Source organism: Scophthalmus maximus, chromosome 7 (assembly GCF_022379125.1).
Source record: "Scophthalmus maximus strain ysfricsl-2021 chromosome 7, ASM2237912v1, whole genome shotgun sequence".
Classification (NCBI taxonomy): Eukaryota; Metazoa; Chordata; class Actinopteri; order Pleuronectiformes; family Scophthalmidae; genus Scophthalmus; species Scophthalmus maximus.
In genome coordinates, this window is record NC_061521.1 from 23,796,630 (window position 1) to 23,817,500 (window position 20,871).

At 45.9% G+C, this 20,871-nt stretch overlaps 1 protein-coding gene across 2 annotated transcripts in view; it reads left to right on the forward strand.

Moving 5' to 3' along the window:
- Positions 1-20,871, forward strand: part of necab2 (N-terminal EF-hand calcium binding protein 2) — a 94,871-nt gene that overhangs the window by 9,942 nt on the left and 64,058 nt on the right. For both annotated transcript variants that reach the window (XM_047333434.1, XM_035642139.2), the window contains exon 3: positions 17,852-17,960. In XM_047333434.1, coding sequence (XP_047189390.1) covers positions 17,852-17,960 — 109 coding nt within the window. The remainder of the gene's footprint in view (positions 1-17,851; positions 17,961-20,871) is intronic.

A 20,871-nucleotide genomic window follows, 5' to 3' on the forward strand; every position in this document is an offset into this window, starting at 1 on the left:
GAATCGCTAAACTCTGATGATTCACTCAATTCCAACTTTGCTGAACTCTGACACTCAGAGTACCAAGACCAAATTGCCCCCCATCCCCGTTGGAATTCACTCTGTCACCTGACTTCTAGTACCATCTATTATGCAGACTTTGTGCCAAAGGGGATATCGTTTCAAAAAATCGTAGTTTTACTTTCCAGTCTTTTTTTTCAGTCCGGTTGTCATATTCAGATATTTTCTTTCATCGTGAGGCCGGCAGTCGGACAGACCGGAAGGGAAATTAATGATAAGCAACCATCAAACAGATCAAGAAAGAGAATTAAGGAAGAGGAGTTTAAAGCAAATAAGAGTTGCTGTTAACTGAAACTGAAAACTAAGACAGTGAACGACGGTGTCACAGGAACAGTCATGGAAACACAGGTGAAGGAGGAGGATGAAGAAAGATTGGGACATCGCCGTGGGATGAATGAGGAGGTGCAGACGGCACGATGGGTCCGTACTGCAACATTCAGTTCATGAGTTAATGAACAGGAGGCAGCTGAATCATCATCATCATCATCATCATCATCATCATCGTGCACTGGCCGTCTGTGACCGTCTTAAGGAATAGTTTTAATATTTTTAGGACATGGGTTTGTTTCACTTTCTTTGTGAGACTCTCACGTCTGCCCTGTACATTATGAGCACGGAGCCACGGAGAGCGTTAGTCACCACGTCGCATCTGGGCCGGCCTCTGTTCCGCTGCCTTCCATAACTCAGTGCGATCTCCCATTCAGCACTTTTTTTTATTGGTCTTCCCCCCCAAAAAAAGGGAGTTTTTTTCTCTCCATATTCTATGAAACATCTCCTGTACCAGCAGAGTTAGATAAGTGGATCAATACCACTCTCAAACACTTTCATGCTCTGTCCAAAGTCCCTTCAATGAAATATTAGCCTTTTTTATTCTCTTTAGCTGTTTCCAAAGTCTTGACCTGAAGTTAAGATAAACAGCTGCGGGTTGTAGCCTTGTCTTTAACAGACACATAGCGGCCAGAAGACAAATCTTTTCTTCAATGTCAAATTATTGCTCTTAAATTCAAAATTCCTTCACATTGATTAAACTCATGGTTTGTCGTCCAGTACGCCGAGCAGCCGCTGTCGCGTCGGGCCTCGCGTGCGAAGGTTTTTCAGACAGATGGAACCTCCTCACATCGACCGGCCGCTTCCTCGGCCTGTGATCGGTTCGGAAGCCAGGTCATCTGCCGCTCAGCCCTCACATGTTGAAACCCCGTGGCCTGGGCAAATGTGCAGATAGACGGTCCGTGGGAAACTTTCGCCGGACACTTGCGGAACCGAAAGCAGGATAGAAGGAAGGCTTCGTCCGTTATCGGTGAAACGTCCGCGCTGCGGCTCGTCAGCACGGTGTCGTGTGTGCCTAATTGCCTGCAGACTTTTAATCACCGACGCCGCCGCTAACAAGCCCCAGAGTGACGCTCGCCGAGGGAGACGGACGACAGACGAGAGAGAGCACGTTCTGTCTGAAAGACGGAAAGACCAAAGTCTGTCGCAAACCCTAAGAAGTTCTTCTAAATATTACACACTGTATTACACATCTTGCCGTGTTAAAGAAAGTGAACAAATATTCCTGAATCCACACGTTTTTTTTCCATAAACGCTCCAAACTTCAATGGTTCCTTCCTTGAGTCATGCCGCACAATGTCATGGAAATCGGTGTAGTCGTTTTTATGAGTCGTCCTGGTGACAGACAGACAGACAGACAAGAAAAGAAACAACATCTTTGGCGGCGCTAATAAACTCCTGATGTGTTCAGTAAGGAACAGCTTTCGGCAGCGGCGGAGGTCTGAAGGAGTGTGCAGGAGTGATGCGATGTGAAGGAAACAGCGGAGAGGGAAACATACAACGGATCATATCCATGCAGCTCTCTCTGGTGGTCTGCAGAGGAGGGAGGAGACCAGAGGGGATTGAAGTCTCTTTGTTCCCCCCAGAACCTGGTCGTCTGGATTCGGATCAAAGGCTGAGAGTTAAGACTCCCTTTGAAGACATCTGTGTCCTCACCTGACGCTTACTGCCCCTCTACCGGGTCGGCATCAATCCCCCCCCCCCCCCCCCCCGTGGCTTTTAGGTCCGCTCCCTCGGAACATGGGCACGGTGTCGAAACTGCAGGAGCGCTGAGCTGAAATTGGAAAAAAGCTTCAGAGACGGAATTGTAAAGGATTAAATAAAGATTTTTTTTTCCCGGGATAGTAAAGAGGAGGATGGTTGAATTTGGGCCTGAAATATTTTTGAAATCAGTCTGATATTCTCAATATAGCAGAAGTCTTTTATCCTGATTTCAAAAGGATGAACTCGGGCTTTACGTTAGGGTGTAGCACACATAGTTCAGAGAATTACTTTTGGTTCTTTTCATTTTCTACTTCTTTCTCCTCACAGTTCATTTCAATCAACTGCTTTTTCTCTCCGTCCTCCTGTCCTCCCCTTTCTCTTCCGTCCACCTTCGTTTCCCTCCCTCCCTCCCTGCGGTGTGAGCTGCATCAAGGCTTTTTGAAACTGGGCCTCTGTGCTCGCGTGGCCATCCACATTTGGAAGCACCGACCGCTCAGACAAGCCTGCGCTGCCTGTGGGATGAGTGGGCATTTGTCATCCTCACCCCCCCATCCTCATTCCTCCCCCTCTACCCTTCTTCCTTTCCTTACCCCGACCTTCAATCTGTCCCGTACGTTTTGAATCTCTCACCGTCTTTACACTCTTCCCTCCCTGAGTGTAACTTCCACTTCCCCTCTCATGTCTGTGTAATCGTGTCTGTTCTAACTCGCCTCTTCTCTCTCGCCATCCATCCATCCATCCTTCCTTCCATCCATCCATCCATCCTTCCTTCCTTCCATCCATCCTTCCTTCCATCCATCCTTCCATCCATCCTTCCTTCCTTCCTTCCTTCCATCCATCTATCCTTCCTTCCATCCATCCTTCCTTCCATCCATCCTTCCTTCCATCCTTCCTTCCATCCTTCCTTCCTTCCTTCCTTCCTTCCTTCCATCCTTCCTTCCTTCCATCCATCCTTCCATCCATCCTTCCTTCCATCCTTCCTTCCATCCTTCCTTCCTTCCTTCCTTCCTTCCTTCCTTCCTTCCTTCCATCCATCCATCCATCCATCCATCCATCCATCCATCCATCCATCCATCCATCCATCCTTCCTTCCTTCCTTCCTTCCTTCCTTCCTTCCATCCATCCTTCCTTCCTTCCTTCCTTCCTTCCTTCCTTCCTTCCTTCCTTTCCTGATCTCCTCTCCGAAGCAGACGGACTTCACAGTGTGTGACGAAGAGATTTGACAGGAGGAAGGATGAACAACACCATCAAGCGTCTAAACTTTTAAGCTTGTTTTTGGTATTTTAACCAAAAAGCAACTTGTGCTTGTCTCCGCCACTGACCGGCTCAGATTGTTATCATAAATGCCTTTCAAATAGAGAGGTTCCTTTTTTTGTTTAACCTCGAAATAAACGAGCGTTTCGTCGCTTTGTTCACAGCCACCAGAAAAAATATCTGTAGTTTTACCTCTCAGAACCCAGGAGCTGCTGGTCTAATGCTGCGTTCACACCAAACACCAAGCGGTTGTGTTAACTGGTAATAAAGCTAGTGTCCCTCTCCTCCTTCGCCCCCGGTCACGATACAAATATCAATTTGCTTTGTCCACACACGAGCGGCAATAGTTTTATCCTCCATCTCTGATACGACGCCAATTAATGGGCTTTCACGTCATGTGACTATTTCGCTCGAGTTCAAATATTTCAACTCAAGCCAATGACCCGTCCTTCAACCCTAACCCCTGCGCAGTTCACGCCATTCGCGTCTTCTCGCGTCTTTGCATTGACTTTGTATATTCGCACCCCCGTTGGCGTGAATGGAGGGCTTTCTCAACAATCTCAAGTCAAGTCAAGTTTATCTATGAAGCACATTCACAACCACCAGAATTCACCAAAGTGTTGTACAGTAGAATACAGGAGGAGACGTACTAGAATTAAAACCAAATAGTTTTGAAATATAAGGCTAAAAAGTGAATAAAAACCACTTTAGGACACGATTACCAATGTGCCTTCAATTAACCCTTAAATATGTCGACGGACGGGGAACCCTACAATTGTAAATGGTAAACCGTTCCAAAGCTTTTGGTTTTGGCGACAATAAATGTCACCGCTGCCGTTGGGATCCTTTCCTTTACGTCGTCAGGCTCTATAAATATCAGTCTGAGCTCTTTTTGGGGGGACGTGGTTTCACTGCAGCCTGTCGCTCTGTGCATCGGACTGATTCCAAACATTTCTGTCCCTTTTAATCATCTGGAGCCAAAAAGATGGAGAAAAAACAAAATACAAAAATCTGGCCCAGGTTAAAAATACCATAATTATCCTTTACGTGCCGGAGGTGTGAGAGGCAATCATTGATTCACTGATGTGACACTTTCAACCACTCTCGCTGTCTCTCAAACACACACACACACACACACACACACACACACAAAGAAACACACGCCAAGGCCCTCATGAGAATCTGAACAAACAAACTGTGATGAGATCAGAGCCGCATTGTGTCCTGAGCAGATTACACCCAGTGGTTGTTTGTGCAGTGGCGTCTGTCTCTGTGTGTGTGTGTGTGTGTGTGTGTGTGTGTGTGTGTGTGTGTGTGTGTGTGTGTGTGTGTGTGTGTGTGTGTGTGTGTGTGTGTGTGTGTGTGTGTGTGTGTGTGTGTGTGTGTGTGTGTGTGTGTGTGTGTGTGTGTGTGTGTGTGTGTGTGTGTGTGTGTGTGTGTGTGTGTGTGTACGCAGGGGAATATTGTGGAAAGGGAGGCATGTGGTAAAGTGTATTAATCCATTTTCATTGGTTAATTGAAAAGAGGCTGATAGTCAGTTGGCAGCGTGTTTAGCGTCAAAGCAGTCGTTCACGCAGCGTTGATGAAAGTGCGGAAGCCGTTGTTTGTGGAAAACTTTCCAGAGTGTTGGATTATTATCAGTTGTAATTACTGCATTCCATTCATATTTAACCAGGTTCCAGCGTCCTGATATCGTATGAACGAGTATAAGTCTGCTGTGATCCGCCCCTCTACGTGACTCTAAAGGGAGTTTCTAACTTTTTGGAACTCTTATCACCTCCTGTTTTATTTTTCAGGATCTCGTGCCTTGCGTCCTGATCTTTTTCATCTGTCCAATCATCCCAGCTTCCCTTGTGTATTTACAGCCTGTGCGTCTCTCCTGTCTTACCTCTTGCTTCTGTTCTGTTGACCTTGTTTTTACCTCACCATCATGTTTTGTACCAGGAGTTATTTTTGTCCTGTTCCCGTCCTTGTTGACTTCAGTTCACATGTAATATCATCTGTAAGCTTGAAAAAAAAATTGTTTTCATTGAGATATCTGCATGGCACCTTCCGGCTCTGGTTTTTTGTCAGTGGTTCAGACTAACTATCCATTGTACTGGTCCCGGGGTCGGTGCGCTTCCGGAGGCATGTGTGATTTCTGACCGTACACTCGTCTTTAATCGCTCGCACGAAATCTGCCCGTTGCTGGAGTTGCACCGCGAGGAGCAGAGGAAGTACCTGCCGCACCACACGTGAAGCGAGGCGCCTCGCGCACTCTCTGAAAGTGTCGGGGGTTTCCATGGTGAGCTCAGCTGCTCAGCGGCGTCGCTCTTCAGGAGAGCGGCGAGCGGCGGAGGGTAATTTCTGCCTTTTATTTCTGTCTCTTAGCGAGCGACGGTTCGGGAGCTGCCACTCGGGCGATGGTCGTGTCTGCGCTCACGGTCTTTTGGTTGTGCGTGTTTTATTGGGAGGTAATGTTTGAACGTTTTGACCCTGAAAGCACCAGGTGCACTCGAGACATGACATTTACACGCCTCATAATTAACACCGTGGCCTCGCCGGGCGTGTCTGAGTGTGCGAGTGTGTCATGTGCATAATAATAACTCTGCCCAAAGGTCTCTCAGGAAATCGGGCAGGACGGAGTTCACTCAAAACCGCGGAGAGGCATTAATTGGCTTTTTATCATCTGCCCCTGTGAACCGAAAATCGCCAGCATCTGTGTGTTGGTCACCAAAAGCTCGAGCCCTCGTGTTGTCCCACGCGTTTAAATTCAGCGGCTGACTAATGAAAGTCGTCCTTCATCTCAACACGGCGGAGAACCCCTTCTCATAAAGGTACAAATGAGGTTCCCTGCCCTCGTTTAACATTCTGTGTAACAAAGCACTGACGGAGCAGTTCACCTCCGCTCAGATCAACGGTACAGTAACTGTACTTTCAGCTGGGTTGCCCCTGGTTACAGCATCCCTCCTCTCTCCTCGCATGAGGCCTTACGGGTATGCTGTTTCCATGACACCGAAGTTAACCCCCCACCGTCCTAAACCCCCCCCAAAAAATCCTCTGCTGAAGACTAACGCCACTTTGGTTCTGAGGTGAGGCAGAGAGAAAATGACTTCACTTCCTAATCTAATATTATGATATTATATTATATATATATATAATATTATATTCAAAAGTAATATTCCAAAACAATAAAAGCATAAAAGAAAAAGGAACTGTCCAACAATTGCTTTACGTGTTTGAAAAGGGGTGAGAAGAAGAAGAACTTATTAATCTTAGCAACTATTGCTATGAAATGTTGAAAAGAAGGAGGATAAAAGTGAAGTCTTGACGTTTCCCTCCATTGCCACTGTACGAAATGCCTCAAGTATGACAGTCCGACGCACTAACCACTAGGCAAAAACCGAGGAGTTGGGGAAATATTTGCTGATTTTTATAAAACCATGTTGCTTTAGAATCTGTTTACTGCCCCTTTAATTTTCCTGATCTAGCGCCATCATCAGGTCAAAATGTAACATGGCAAATATTATACCTTAATATATGTATCTAAGGTGGAATATTTCCACCTTTATAAATATGTGGACTTCTGCTTTATTAATTTAATATACAGTATGATGGCAAAATAAGTAGAGACAAACACATAACTTTACAATGTCATCTTTGACACAGGGAATGTTTTTCTCTCTTTGATTAATGGACGATGACGATGAAGAGTTTTAAGCGTAGAAAGTTGCCTCAACTTGACTAAAGGGGACATTCGTGTCTCGGTAGCAGATCTTCAGATGAAGAAGCGTCTTCCAAACTCTTGTTCTCTTCTCTGGCGTGTACAGTACAGCTGACCCGCGCGACCCTTATGACTCTGCTGTACACAGCACCACTACTTTATTCTTTTTTTAAAGCGGTCTGCCAGATACTTCACGTCCCTGTCACCTCCGTTCTGAGAGCGATTTGTTTTTGATCGATCCCGTCGCCTCCTTCCACACCTGCAGCCGTGCCGTTGCCCTCGCATCACATCTGCTCCCTTAATACAGACGCACTCACTGATTTACTGTCGAGTCAGATTTAATATTCAACTCGCAGCTGGCAGCTTGTACAGCATCTGTTACCTACACACACGTTACCACACCAGGAGAATTGTTCCGCTGCCCGAGAGAAATGGTTTTCAAAATTGTAAAAGCAGAGCGGTTCGGTGGTTTGCAGTGTCGCGACCCCGCGATGAGATTTAAATCCCAGAGCGGATCGTCTCTGTGCGGAGCATCGAGGAAACGCCAAGCAGGCAAGAGTTCAGCAAAAAGAAGAAGAAGAGGGACTGAGTCAACTGATGTCCTGCCATTGGACGAAGATTTCCGGCAGAACTCTCCTCCCCCTCCACTCTCACAGCCTGTTACAACTTTTAAAAATGTCCCTTCGCTACGGGGAACAACAAGAACAACCTCCGAACTTGTAACCTCCAACAAAAATTAGATTCGCTCAGTCACTCGCTCTATCCTTTTACTGTCTCTGTGGCGTCTTCTTTGTGGGGCCATCACCATCCCAATGTTCCACCAAACAATGTTCCCCGCGACTGGGCCTGCAACTAACACTTATTTTCATTATCGATTAATCGGTCGAATATTTTCTCGATTAATCGATTTGGTTGTCTGGTCCATAAAATGGTGATCTTGTTTCCCAAAACAAGTGGTGTCCACACACCAAAGATATTTCGTTTACTGTCAAACAAACCAGAACATATTCACATTTTCATAAAAACTACTTGAACCGATTAATCGTTTATCAATATGGTGACAATTCATTTAGTAATCGATTACTCACCTGCTGCATCTCTACCCGCGACACAATTTCACTGTGGCACCATCACTGCATCCTGGGCTCAGCACCACCCGACATGATTTTGATTGGAAGCGAGAGCGTCGCCCCCCCCCCCCCACCACCATATTACAATGATAATGGGTTTAGCCAGATTGGTCTCCAGTGCTGGCAGAGCTCTGGCGTTGTGAGACCATTAGCACCAGCAGCACTATTTTTAAGGCTTTCTCTCCCGATCGGTTATGTTTTGCGATCTGTCAATTATTTTTCCGCTGTACTGCCTCCAATATGAGAGTTCTCCTCCTCCCCTCTATTTCGGCTGCTGCGAATCATTGCACTATTTTCCTGAATAAAGATAAAGGATAATTCCTGGCAGAGGTTCAGCTGGTCCATACGTCACAGGAACCGAACAGTCCTTCAGCTGCTGCTTTTCGCGGGGAACACTTTCGCCGTTGTACAACATGAATTGACCTTTTCGGACGGTTGAACTTATCGTTTGTCGAGCACAGACGCAGTCCTTTTTCTGTTTCCCCTCGCAAATTTCATCTCACAAGTCGTTACTGTACATCGCACAGACGTCAGACTTTGAATGACGTCAGCAGCGATAACAGGCCCCGTCGCGTTCCTCTCCCTTCAGGAGCAATGCATGCTGGTCCCCATTGACCCTGAATAGGAACAAGCAGATGCATTAAAATGAATAGATTTGAATTCTTCCAATCAGAAACCACAGGACGTGCTCATGCAAATACTCGATAGAGGAGAAACAGCGCCAGCTGACACGATTTGTTTTCTCTTCAACTCAGGGACAAAAGCTACACAAAGGTATATATTAATAAATCAGCATGCTGGCTGTCCCCTACACAACACCCCGTCTCTGTGTCTTGTTTTTAAATTACATCGCTACCGAGATGAAAAGGCACAAACACTCTGATAGGTCGAAGGGCAGAAAATCCTTTTCAGATGACAGATACGGAGTATCAGCCTGTGGCGACCACACTCCAACAATCAGAGGCAGTATACTGTAACAGTTTGAAAAGCACCGACTAGTTCAAACACAAGCTGTCAACTTTTCTCTCTCTACTCCTGTCCTGTTTCATCTGGATGAGGGCTGCTGAAGTCAGACAAGTGTAATTGTGAAGTTGGGCAGTAAATAGTAGCATCTACTTGCTAAGTGCGTCGGTCTAAATAGAAGACGCCCGTGTGCTCGCTTGCAACGAGAACTAATGGCTCTACGCCTTGACACGAAGCGGACGTCTCGCCCGGCGAAGCTCGTTAACCGAGCTGCGGACGGCGCTAACGACGAAAGAGGGCCGACGCGATGCGCGGAGATGACCCTCGTTTAGCTCGCCAACGTCCCATTACCTGCCATTAAACACCACCAGGATGCGTTAGAAAAAAGAAGGAGAAAGCACCTTCGTGGGCAATGGTAGTCAATTACTGCCCCCGGCGAGGCAGCGTGTATCTGGCTGCAACAGGAACCATAAAACACTGTTTGTGCAAACGAGTGCTCCCTGAAGGGGCCGATCGAGGCAGGAGAGGCTGCAAATGGGCGTCGGATGGCGGAGGCCGGCACCTGAATGCATCATCCTCACCGGCGCACCGACACGCCGCCATTATCTGCCATCACCTCTGATTACTCATCATTAGGATAGACCCACATGTGCATATAAACCTCACACACACACACACACTCACATATCACATCACCGCCCCGTCGTACCCATTGTGTTGTGTGTCGTCGCACTCCTCCTAATAATAACATTATTATGTTCGCCCGGCAGATTGATGATGATTACATATCATTCCACTCTCCGCTGAGACAGAAAATAGATAAGAGTGACTGATGATCATCAACCGTGGCTCATCTCTTCCATCCAGACAGAAAGAGCGCGTTGTTTACACCGGGGAACTTGTTCCGTTGCCGTGGAGACTGAGAGAGGATCGCGTCCCTCTCATCAAGACAAATTATGACCCACATCTCTTGTTTTTATTAAAAATTAGAAGAAGGGCGGTGGGGGTCGTGTTCGGTCACAGATTAAACTCTGGCAGTAAAACTTAATCCCCTCACACATCGCTTGTTTAGTTCAGTCGACACTCAGGTGTGGGGAACCGTTTTCCCGATCAAGGGCCATTTTGATTTCCATAACATCCTTTGAGGGCCATTATAAATTATTGAACACGCACATCACACTAACCTCTCTAATGTGATGGCTCCTCTTTGCCAGAGGCGTCTGATGTCAGATGGCGGTGATGACGCCACTGCTCAAAGCTGGTTTCAGCCGCAACTCGAACAAATCTTCCGCTCAGCAGTGATCACACAAGCTAGTTGGAAAAAAGAAATGGACATTTCTTTTGGTGTCATTAATTCTTTTTTTTTCTCCAACTAGTGCAGTGCCTGTTTGGGTCGGGGCCGGTTGATTGGCCAGTGGTTTTGCTTGTTGCAGCTTTTCTGAATGGCAATACGTGATCAGCAGTAATTAAGCCGTGCGAGTAAAGATCGGCGGCAGACTTGGTGAGGACATGCTGGACCCCGGAGTCCTGAAGCCACGCCCCCCCCCCCCCCCCCCCCCCCCCCACGTCATATCACCAATCTGCTCTGCGATGGTTCTTGGAGACAAAAAGGACACCTTGGAATAAGTTAACTTTGTGTTGTTCTTGGAGCAGCGGCAACAAGCCTCCTTCACAAAAAATATGCGATTTGTAGATTTCTTTGAGAAAACGGGACACTTGGCATCTTTAGTTACGTCCGTGTTTATTCACCTTGATCATGACCTGACAGGCAGAATAAACCAACATGAAGCTCATGCTAGTCATCTGTTTTATGTTCCGTGTAAATGTTTTATGTTCACTGCATAGCTTTTATTAAAAAAAAATATTTTTTTACAGTGCATCAGTTTGAATGCTGTTGGATTCAAAAGACCACCAGTGATGGTGATGCATGTCGTGCTCCGGCTCTTAAAATACAAATCGAATTACCTCGTTGTCCTGCAGAAGAGATTCAGGGGGCCTCGCCGTTGGACGAGTGCACTAAAACATGACAGAGATTATATTTATCGTCGGCACTTTTGTCGGGGAACCCACGATGTATGGCGGCAGCATTGTGCCAGCGCCGGCATTATTGCTGACCATAACTGGAGGGTTTTTTAAAGATTGATTTTACATCGGGGCTTTATTCATTTCAGGTACTGTATGGAAATCAACTCGCTGAGGCTGCAGGTTTGCCTCGGATGAACTTTCTTCAGCGGTTATCCATCCAGTGTTAAGTTGCTTTGGTCAATTTGTCAAAGTTACATTATTATCACGTTTAAAATGAATGTGTCTGTGTTACCTGGTGCCGAGGTTTTATCTTCTGATCCAGAATGAGCGTGGCCGACTCGCGTGAGTCGAACCTTTTTTAAATGCACACCTGCACTCGAGTCTGAGCTGTTGTTTTGGTTGTTTTTATCTCCTGATGTTCAGCTATTTTCTGACGTGTGATTGGAGTTAATGGTGAAAGCTAAGCAGCCTCGTGTGTAACTGTAAATGAGAACATCTGTTTATGCTCCTTGTGGAATCGCTGGTGGTGTAATTCATTAATCCAGTGTCTCGCTCAAGGATGATTTTTATACAGCGGACGTTGAAGTCCTGCTGCTCCGATGAAGTACGACACTGCTGTCGCTATATTTTCATTTTTTTTTTTTATTAATGTGTCTTAAGAGAGAGTTTAGTGGGTTTTTAAAGCATATATGTGTGTGTGTGTGTGTGTGTGTGTGTGTGTGTGTGTGTGTGTGTGTGTGTGTGTGTGTGTGTGTGTTTTGTCCAGGTAGGCTATGATGATTGATAGGGAGAGAGGACAAGAGCTGCCAGCTCAGTGAGAATCACTCCTGTTCCTCATCTATCAGATGAAACAGCTGGCAGCCACACGCACACACACTACACACACACACACACACACACACACGCAAAGTTAATGGCAGAAAGGGAAGCAATGGCGATATCCTGAATCAGAAATGAGGGTCAATTCCCCCTCTTCTTGTTGCCATGACAACCCATCATGTAGCGCCCCCAAAACAGTGATTAACAGCAAGAAAGAGAGAGAGAGAGAGAAGAGGGACGAGAGAAAAAAATCTGAGCGGGAAATTCTAGCTCTAAAAACACAAGATTAAAAATCAGGCAAAAACTTGTGTGTGTGTGTGTGTGTGTGTGTGTGTGTGTGTGTGTGTGTGTGTGTGTGTGTGTGTGTGTGTGTGTGTGTGTGTGTGTGTGTGTGTGTGTGTGTGTGTGTGTGTGTGTGTGTGTGTGTGTGTGTGTGTGTGTGTGTGTGTGTGTGTGTGTGTGTGTGTGTGTGTGTGTGTGTGTGTGTGTGTGTGTGCGCTGCTGTGTGCAGGATGTGGAGCCATGCAGGAAGAAGGAAGTGCTAATTGCTTGTCTTCAGTCCACAGTGAGAAAAGAAAGAGCAGTTAGCGCAGTACGTCCACCGCTCTGACCATCGCCTCACTTTCTTTCTCTCGTTCTTTCCCTCTCACACGCCCGTGGTCCGTGTCAGTGAATATCACATGCAGTAGAATCTGACGTCTCTGCCCCGGAGTGTTCACCCCCTCACCCCCTTCTTCGTACTGCCGCCGCGGCGGGCGGACAAGACGTGTCCTCCCTCGGTGCTGGTCAAACAGAGCTTCCTCCCGCTGGTGGAAAAAAGATGACTGGTGTTGTTCCAGAGCAGGGAGTGGTCTGTCCCCCCAGTGAGGGGAGGTGGAGGCTCCATTGAAGCCCGAAGACTTGACTTTTCATTGGAGCTAGTGTGGACCGGAGGACTTGACCAGATTCAGACCAAAAATAGCTCAGTAAACAATGTGTTCCCCCCACTACCTGAGCCACCGCCCGTCCACTGCCCTGATGATATCGACAAATATGTTTGTATTACCATGAATTACTTGTAGTAGGATTTATACCAATTCTTTTTTTGCGTGCTATGAGCCAGAGACTAAATAAAAATGGATCACCGGGTCCAGGAATTGAAGCCAAAGGGGCGTGCAGGGGGCTGGTCATTCCAAAGTGAAATGATCGGGTTGTGACAGTTTATTTAATTTGGCCGAGACCGAAGTAGAGGAGAAGATTTTAAAATCCGGTAATTTGTTGATGGCGTAAAAGTTGTAGTGAGTGATCAGAAGAAAGGCAGCTACATTCTGGCTGCACGTACTTTCATCATCATCATCCTTGCAATAAGCAAACAACACAAACTCACAAAGGTAAATTTTGTATTACTCTTGAATCAGTACTCTGCTATTAGACAGTTTGGAAATTGGCGTTGATGGCGTTTCACCGACCTGTAATCTGCGCCGCGATTATGTAGATCTGCCTTTTTCCATGATTGGCGCAACAAAGAGGTTTTTAATTGCTTGATTTCCTTTGTGATTTATTCAAAATGAAGAACGTTGATGGAGGCAAGAGGAGGTACGAAAATGCCATCCTGTTTGTGACACCTCCCTCGGGGCGTAATAATGATGACACCTCATTGACATTAAAGGGGGAAACGAGGCAGGGTTTCATTCATTCTGGATAATGTGAGGGGAAGATTTGTTTTTGCTCTCGCCCGGGCGATTCTAAATCAACCGCTCTGTTCATGATTTATTTAGAAATAATATAAACTACGTTTGTTAAAACAACAATCAACCATCCACTAGGAAAAACTGTGACACAGGTTTGCACAGGTTTTTGACCTGGTATACAGTACAAGTCCCTTCAGTGAGATGAGAAGATCAATGCCATCGTCATCTTCATAATATCCCAAACAGTTAGTTTAACTTTGCACAATGACTGGAAAGTGGGATACAATTACTGTGGCATTTTCTCAAGTTAAGCCTGGTGTTGTTGGACCCAAAATATCTCCCATGGGGCTTTGCCAAGAGGGCTGCCGAGAGCTAATTTCTGCAGCTTGTATTCGCGATTCTTTTTCTTTCGGTCACTACCAAGAGCTCATGACGTAGATTCACCGGTAAATCGAAATACGCTTGGCCGTGTGCCTCAGGTCCAGGAGGGAGCTCGGAGTAGAGCCGCTGCTCCTCTGCGTCAAAAAGTGTTTAGTTGAAGGTGGCGTGGCCATGATGTCAGGACGCCTCCTGGCCTCGCCTTTTGTGGGAGGTTCAGCGGGCACGTCCAACTGGGAGGGCACCTAGAGGTAGACCCAGAAGTCTCAGGAGGGACTACGTAGCCCATCAGGCCTGGCAACGCCTCCGGCTCTTCCAGATGGAGCTGGGCAGCGGGGCCCCGGGAGAGAGATGTCTGGAACATCCTTCTTAGCCGGCCGCCCCCGGGACCCGATCGGACAAGCGGAAGAAAAAGGAAGGATGGATGGATGAATGGTACCTGTGGTGCCTTTTGATATTTTGGATTTGCTGGTTGGGATTTTGTCCTCTCCTAAAAACTTTTGTTGTAAAAAGTTGAATATTTGCTTCTGAACATTTGCGGGGTAGATTTTTTCCCAACACAGGCCAAACTAGATTGTAAAAAAACGGACAATTTGAAAATAGACAGAACCATTTCTGAGGATTGGTATAGAGAAATGCAGACTGTGTAACTCCCTTTCATTTTTATTTCTGCCTCAAACCTTCTAGTTTACAGTTCGTGTTTTGTCTAGACTTCCGCCTCACCTCTCCCCTGCCGCCTTTAGAAGACATTTTTTTCTTCTCCATTGTGGGTCATTTCCCTTCCATCAACCATTTGGAACAGTGAAATAATAGTCATTCCAGCAAATGGGGACAATCTTCAGCTGTCTCATTTGGACGGGGACAAGATGCTCTTGACTTGGATGTTGCTTCTCCTCCTTTGTTGCCAACTTAGGAGGTTAGTGAGGTGAGAGTGGCTGTTGTACATCATTTATATAGTGGGGGTGTGTGTGTGTGTGTGTGTGTGTGGGGGGGGGTGTTCTTCTTCAATGAGTTTCAGGTTGAATTGGTGGCCAAAAAGCATCTGGACTCAAATAACAGGGAATCAGCAGAAATGAAATGTGTCTCGGGTGCAGTGGTGCGTCTGACCGTGACTCCTGCCGGGCTGAATGTAAAGAGAAGAATATCCACAGGGAGGGAATATCACAATATATCTCATCAAATATGCGTGAGAGAGGCCTCGTGTGACAGAAATAACACATCTGTGACAGTTTTACGACATAGACCAGGGATGAGAGAAGCTGTAGGGTTTTTTTTGTCGGGACTTATGTAATTTGGGTTATTTCATGCTTTTCGGAAATGGGGTTAGCTCACTGTCTGCTTTGTCTGAGTGTGTGTGTGTGTGTGTGTGTGTGCTGGTGTGTTACTGGAGAATTCCTAAGTGAGTCTAACCGGGGCTAGCTGGCAGCACACAGTAAATTGGGTCACTGCTGAATTAAACACTAGTGCCTCTGCTTTCAGTGCTGCTTCGCTGCTGCACCACCAGAGAGGGACAGGTTAGACAACAGAGGGAGTGTACGAGGCGGACTGAAGAGCTGCACATTTGAATTACGCCTTTTTTTTTCCTAAAGGCTGCAGTCGTCCTGCCCCTGAGGTCTCCGCAGTGGTCCCACAGCTCAACCTCGCTGCATCCAGTCAGCCGCGCTCAAGGACAACCACACTTTGAGAGGGCAAGGAAATTAATATTTGATATCTAGCCCCTGCGTCATGCGGCGAGAGAGACACTCAGGCGTACGGTACACCAGCGGGCAGGGAACAGGGTTGAGTCAAGAGCCAAGGAGAACCACTCCCTTCTGTAGAGCTACCAGTCGACCACAGGACCAGTCGCACGCTGGATTACAATTAAACAGGAAAAAAGAGATGTTGACTGTTGGATTAGCTGAAAAGAAAAGGCTCACATGTGATCATCCCAAAGTCTGTCTGCTCCAGAAAGCTCTAACAATGTACGAAGGATTATTGCTGGTATGAGAGAAAACCAACGCAGCCCAACACTTGGATGTTCAGTGTTCACGTTGTGGGTTGCAGAAATATCCAATTTGAATGTAAATCCTTCACAATGAGAAAGTGGAGCTTCACATTTTTTGTGTACTACAACAGGCGCCAAAAAAGAGCCTATAATTGCCCCTCGTGAGACCCTGAAGCGCATCCAGCCTAAATGGTATGAAGTGGAGAACTTCTCTGCGTTTGTCATTAACACCCTAACAGAAAATCCAACAGACCACAAGGATGCAGAAGTGTGTTCGGGAGTGTGTCGGCGCACCGTGACATCACTGGTGGGCGTGGTTACAGGTGCACCATGTCACATGACACAGAACATTGTGGGAACAAGACGGCTGCAGTCAGATGGTGCAGCAGATGACAGAACCCTGATTGGTTAAAAGCTTCTCTAACAGGCATGACGTGTCTTTCGTTTTTTATTCCGGGAAGTTCAGATGCTTATCGGCTCTGCTTTTTTCTCTACAAAGAGGATGAGCTGTATTCGATCTCCTTCTGGGAGTTTGTCATCTATTTCAACATGACCATTATACACATACATTACATTTTCAGCAAGAAAAAGCTGTAAAAACAGTGAAGCTCAGGAGTTTGTTGTAAAGTAATACACTTTTCCCCCTACACCTGAACCTACCACCCTGTATGTTTTCATAAAAGAAGAAGAAAATGACTCTTCCTCTCAAATCAGTAAAACATTTTCCTGAGGAGCTTATGGGTCAATCTCTAGTGTCAAGTCTTCTTCAATGCACGGTGATTCTCATTTAGTAAATTATGGTCCCATTTAGAGTAACATTGATGGTAAAGCACCGCATACATTGCAGCGTAGATACAACGTGATTGACGGCTGGTACCGTCCAATCGGGGCATGGTTGCAGGTGTAGGTGGACGAGCTCTCAGTCAGAGTCATGAAGATGTTTTAATTTCAAACTTGTAAAACGCTGTTGTCACCCTGCAGCTTACGCTTCCTGATTATTTCCATGAATTACACCTAAAACAAAAGGCCTTGTCCGTCAAGACACCTGTGCAGCTGTAATTGTCAAACATCGTCCATGTGACATATACACTTTTTTGGGAGGTTACATAACAAGAGAAAGAAAATCCAGTCTCTTTTCATGAAGCGTGTCGGTTATCAATGCGTCTCCAAAAGGCCTTGAGGTTTTTTGAATTGAAATCAGCATTGCGTGCAGAGACAGACGGACCGGGGATGAAGTTAAAGGCTTTTAACAAACTCTGGCGCAGGCTGGACTGATTTCACAGCAGATTGAGACAGAACTGAAGGCCGGTTTCACACTGAGCGTGTGTGTGTGTGTCTTTGTGAGGCTGGGAACGTGCTACAGCAAAGCATTTAATGTCAGGATTTTGTGAAATAGTGAAAATAATAGTCATGACCATCACTAGACCTGCGTCGCTAACGTGGCTTAAAACATGTCCGAAATATACAGTATGTGGAAGTGTGGACTAATCAGACTCGAGTCACAAATTGATCTTCAAACTGAGTCTAAACCATAGACTTGGACTTTATCCATGACGTGAAAGACTTTGTACGCTCAGGCCAAAGACAACACACGTTGGTCAGAGAAGACGTTGAGCAGGATGAAATATATTCTCATTTAAGGTGATACAGTTTACAGGCTTCACTCACGACTAATTTCTTTATCTCCTTTCATCCGCTTTAAAAACAGCTGACAGGTGAAGTCATTGACATGATAGTTCCCCGTTTGCGCTGAGATGTTTGATTATGCTCGGTACTGGGATCCTTGTCTACAACACGTGATTTCACTCTTTCTGTGTGTGTGTGTGTCCTGCAGATGATGGTAAGCTGTCTCTGGACGAGTTCCAGGCGTTCTTCTCCGACGGTACGCTGAACGAGGAGGAGCTGGAGAAGCTGTTTCACACCATCGACTCTGATAACACCAGGTCAGCACTTACTACACACCCCTACTGCGTGTGTGTGTGTGTGTGTGTGTGTGTGTGTGTGTGTGTGTGTGTGTGTGTGTGTGTGTGTGTGTGTGTGTGTGTGTGTGTGTGTGTGTGTGTGTGTGTGTGTGTGTGTGTGTGTGTGTGTGTGTGTGTGTGTGTGTGTGTGTGTGTGTGTGTGTTTGTGTGTGTGTGCCTACAGCATGAAACATTACTGTGTAGTAGCTGTGGGAAACACATCTGTGTGTGTGTGTGTGTGTGTGTGTGTGCGCGCGCGCACATGCATGCTCACTCCACCATGACTTTTGTTTTTGATCACATCTCACTATCAATTATGAAAAAGATGAAAGATGCATGCAGCCTCAGTTCCACGCTTTTCAGTTCCAGTGTGTGTGTGTGTGTGTGTGTGTGTGTGTGTGTGTGTGTTTGTGTGTGTGTGTGTGTGTGCGTGCGTGCGTGCGCCCTTGGGTAAAAGGCAATTTATGCTGCCGACAGAAAATGTCACACCCACAACTGAAAGCTCTTTTCATGGAGAACCTTTCGGAACAAAGCTTCACGTTAAGTGACAGCATTAAAATGAGGAATAAAAAAAACAAGTAAAATGATTGAAGAAAGAAAAGACAGTGGGACAAAATAATGAAGGAAGATTCTGATTTCAAATCTCTCACCCTCTTTTCCTCTTCTCATACACCTTTGATTTTTGACCCTCCAGGACATTAACCTGTCTTTGGTTACTTCACCCCGGTTTTTTATTGGCCCTGATTGAATCTTATGTATTGAGCCTTCATAATCAGCCAATCGGTAATCGGGGGAAGTGTGCTGACGGTGCGCCGATCAAACGAGCGGCTCTCTGTTCATTTACACAACCTCCGAGTCCCCTCAGCTCCTCGAATAAAAGGAAGTCAAGCAGAACAAAAAAAAACCTTTATCGTCGCTGTTGGATTGAATTAGGGTTCCATGTATAACTCCTCCACCGGGCTCGGCCTTTCAGCGGAGAATTGTTTTCTTTTTTAAATCAGTGCAGTTTGTGGACCGTGCAACTGACGTCAGCCATCTCCGCCTCTTGGAAGATGGTTGTGCTTTATGAATCTTACTCGCTGCAGCGGATGCAGTTAAAAAAGGAAAACCCTGCATCTACTCATTAGAGCTAAGTAGACTTGGCAGCTGCACGGCAGGCCTCAGCAGTATCATGTGACGGCGGATAAGGTTATTGACTGGTCCGAGTGAGAGCAGAACAGATGATAAGTGTTTCCTGTTGAAGCAGGAAGTTGATGGATGGAGAAGGAGGCACGAGCGGGCGGAGCCCGAGTGCTCTCCTGCCTCCAGCCAGACTTCCATCTGTCTTCCAGTTCCTCACATTTCCAGTCTTTTTTTTCTCCCCTCGATCGGGCAGTTTCTTTTCTGACACGTTTCCGTTTCTGACTGGATTGATCTGCGTTCACTGTAGGGGTACAGGGGAACAGGGGAGAAGGGGGTAGAGCATAAACTGTCAGGTTATTATCCAGACGTGAGTTTTATTATTTATTTTGACTCAAATGCAGGGGGGCAACGCGCACGTCTGATTTATGGTTTAGTCAGTTCAACAAACTGTGAAGCTTTTAGAAGCTCCACACACAAAAAAAACCCAGTGGCTCCTGAAGAAATGTGAAGCTCTTCACTGATTTATGTTCAATAAAATTGAACTGCCATCCTTAGAGGGCTACTCGAGCAATTATCACTGGTCTTCCATCAAGACGCATTCAAATAAAAAGTGGTTCGACAGACCTGGAGAGATCTTGACTTTGCCTTCCTTCTATAGGTAAAAGACTGGGTCCTCCATGTCCCATAATGCAATTTGTTCTGTGTTCACGCCAAACGTGCAGCGAGTTTTCGTATCGCGTCAGTCACAAACACACACAGACACATAAAACATGATCCGTTGAAAGAAGGCGCCACAACGAGCTACGTGAATAGTCCATCCTGAGCTCAAATATTTGAATTCGAGCGAGTGAAGCAAATTTGCGTCTTTGCGTTATTTGTGTCGCAAGTGACGTGAAATTCGTGTCTACTCGCGTCTTAGCATTGACTTTGTATGAAATCTCATCACGCGAATAGAATTGCGTCACCTAAGGGAAACGCACGTCTTTCAAACAACCCAATTTGTTGACATCATTGTTTTTTGATTTTTTTCAGATTAATATAAGTATATAAATATCAGTAAATTGAGCTTAATGTGAGAAATATGTCTTTTCCCTTTAATATACATCCCACTGACACACTGAGTGAAAGCTTAACATTAGCATGTTTAATTTGAACGTATGTGATGCTCATGAAATTTGAAGTTATGATCGAAACATACGCTGACTCTAAACGATAAGTTTTATACCCAAGGATTAATGTATCTTGAAACTCGATGATGAATCTTATCACTGCCTGTATCCTTCCGTTGCGGACGACAACATCATTACTGGTTTATTTCCTCTGTGAAAATCTGGAACTATACCATTTGGATTGTAAACAATCTGTCACTGTTATTTGAGCCAACTGAATAAAACTGGAAAATACATTTATTGTTTGGAGGAAAACTGGACTTTTAGTGGAATGTTTTCAACGTCCATCTGTCACAGCGACAGACAGAGCAGGGTTCATCCTGGCACAACCCCTGCGTGCAAAATGTAACTGCCGCTTAATAAAAATAATATGGACCATTATCTAATCAGGCTGTTTATCAAGGGTTGTCCTATTAAAATAAAAAGCGTAAATAAGTTTTATTTTCGAGAACTTCCCATGTGACGTTCAGCCTCGACTGAGCAAACCGGGCAGATGGAGTCTTTCCGTCTCGTCTGTTCTCTGTCCTCACTTCTCCCCATCATCGGTTACATCTCATCCCACTTTTGGATCTGCATCAAGAAGAGAGGGATCGTTGCCTCCC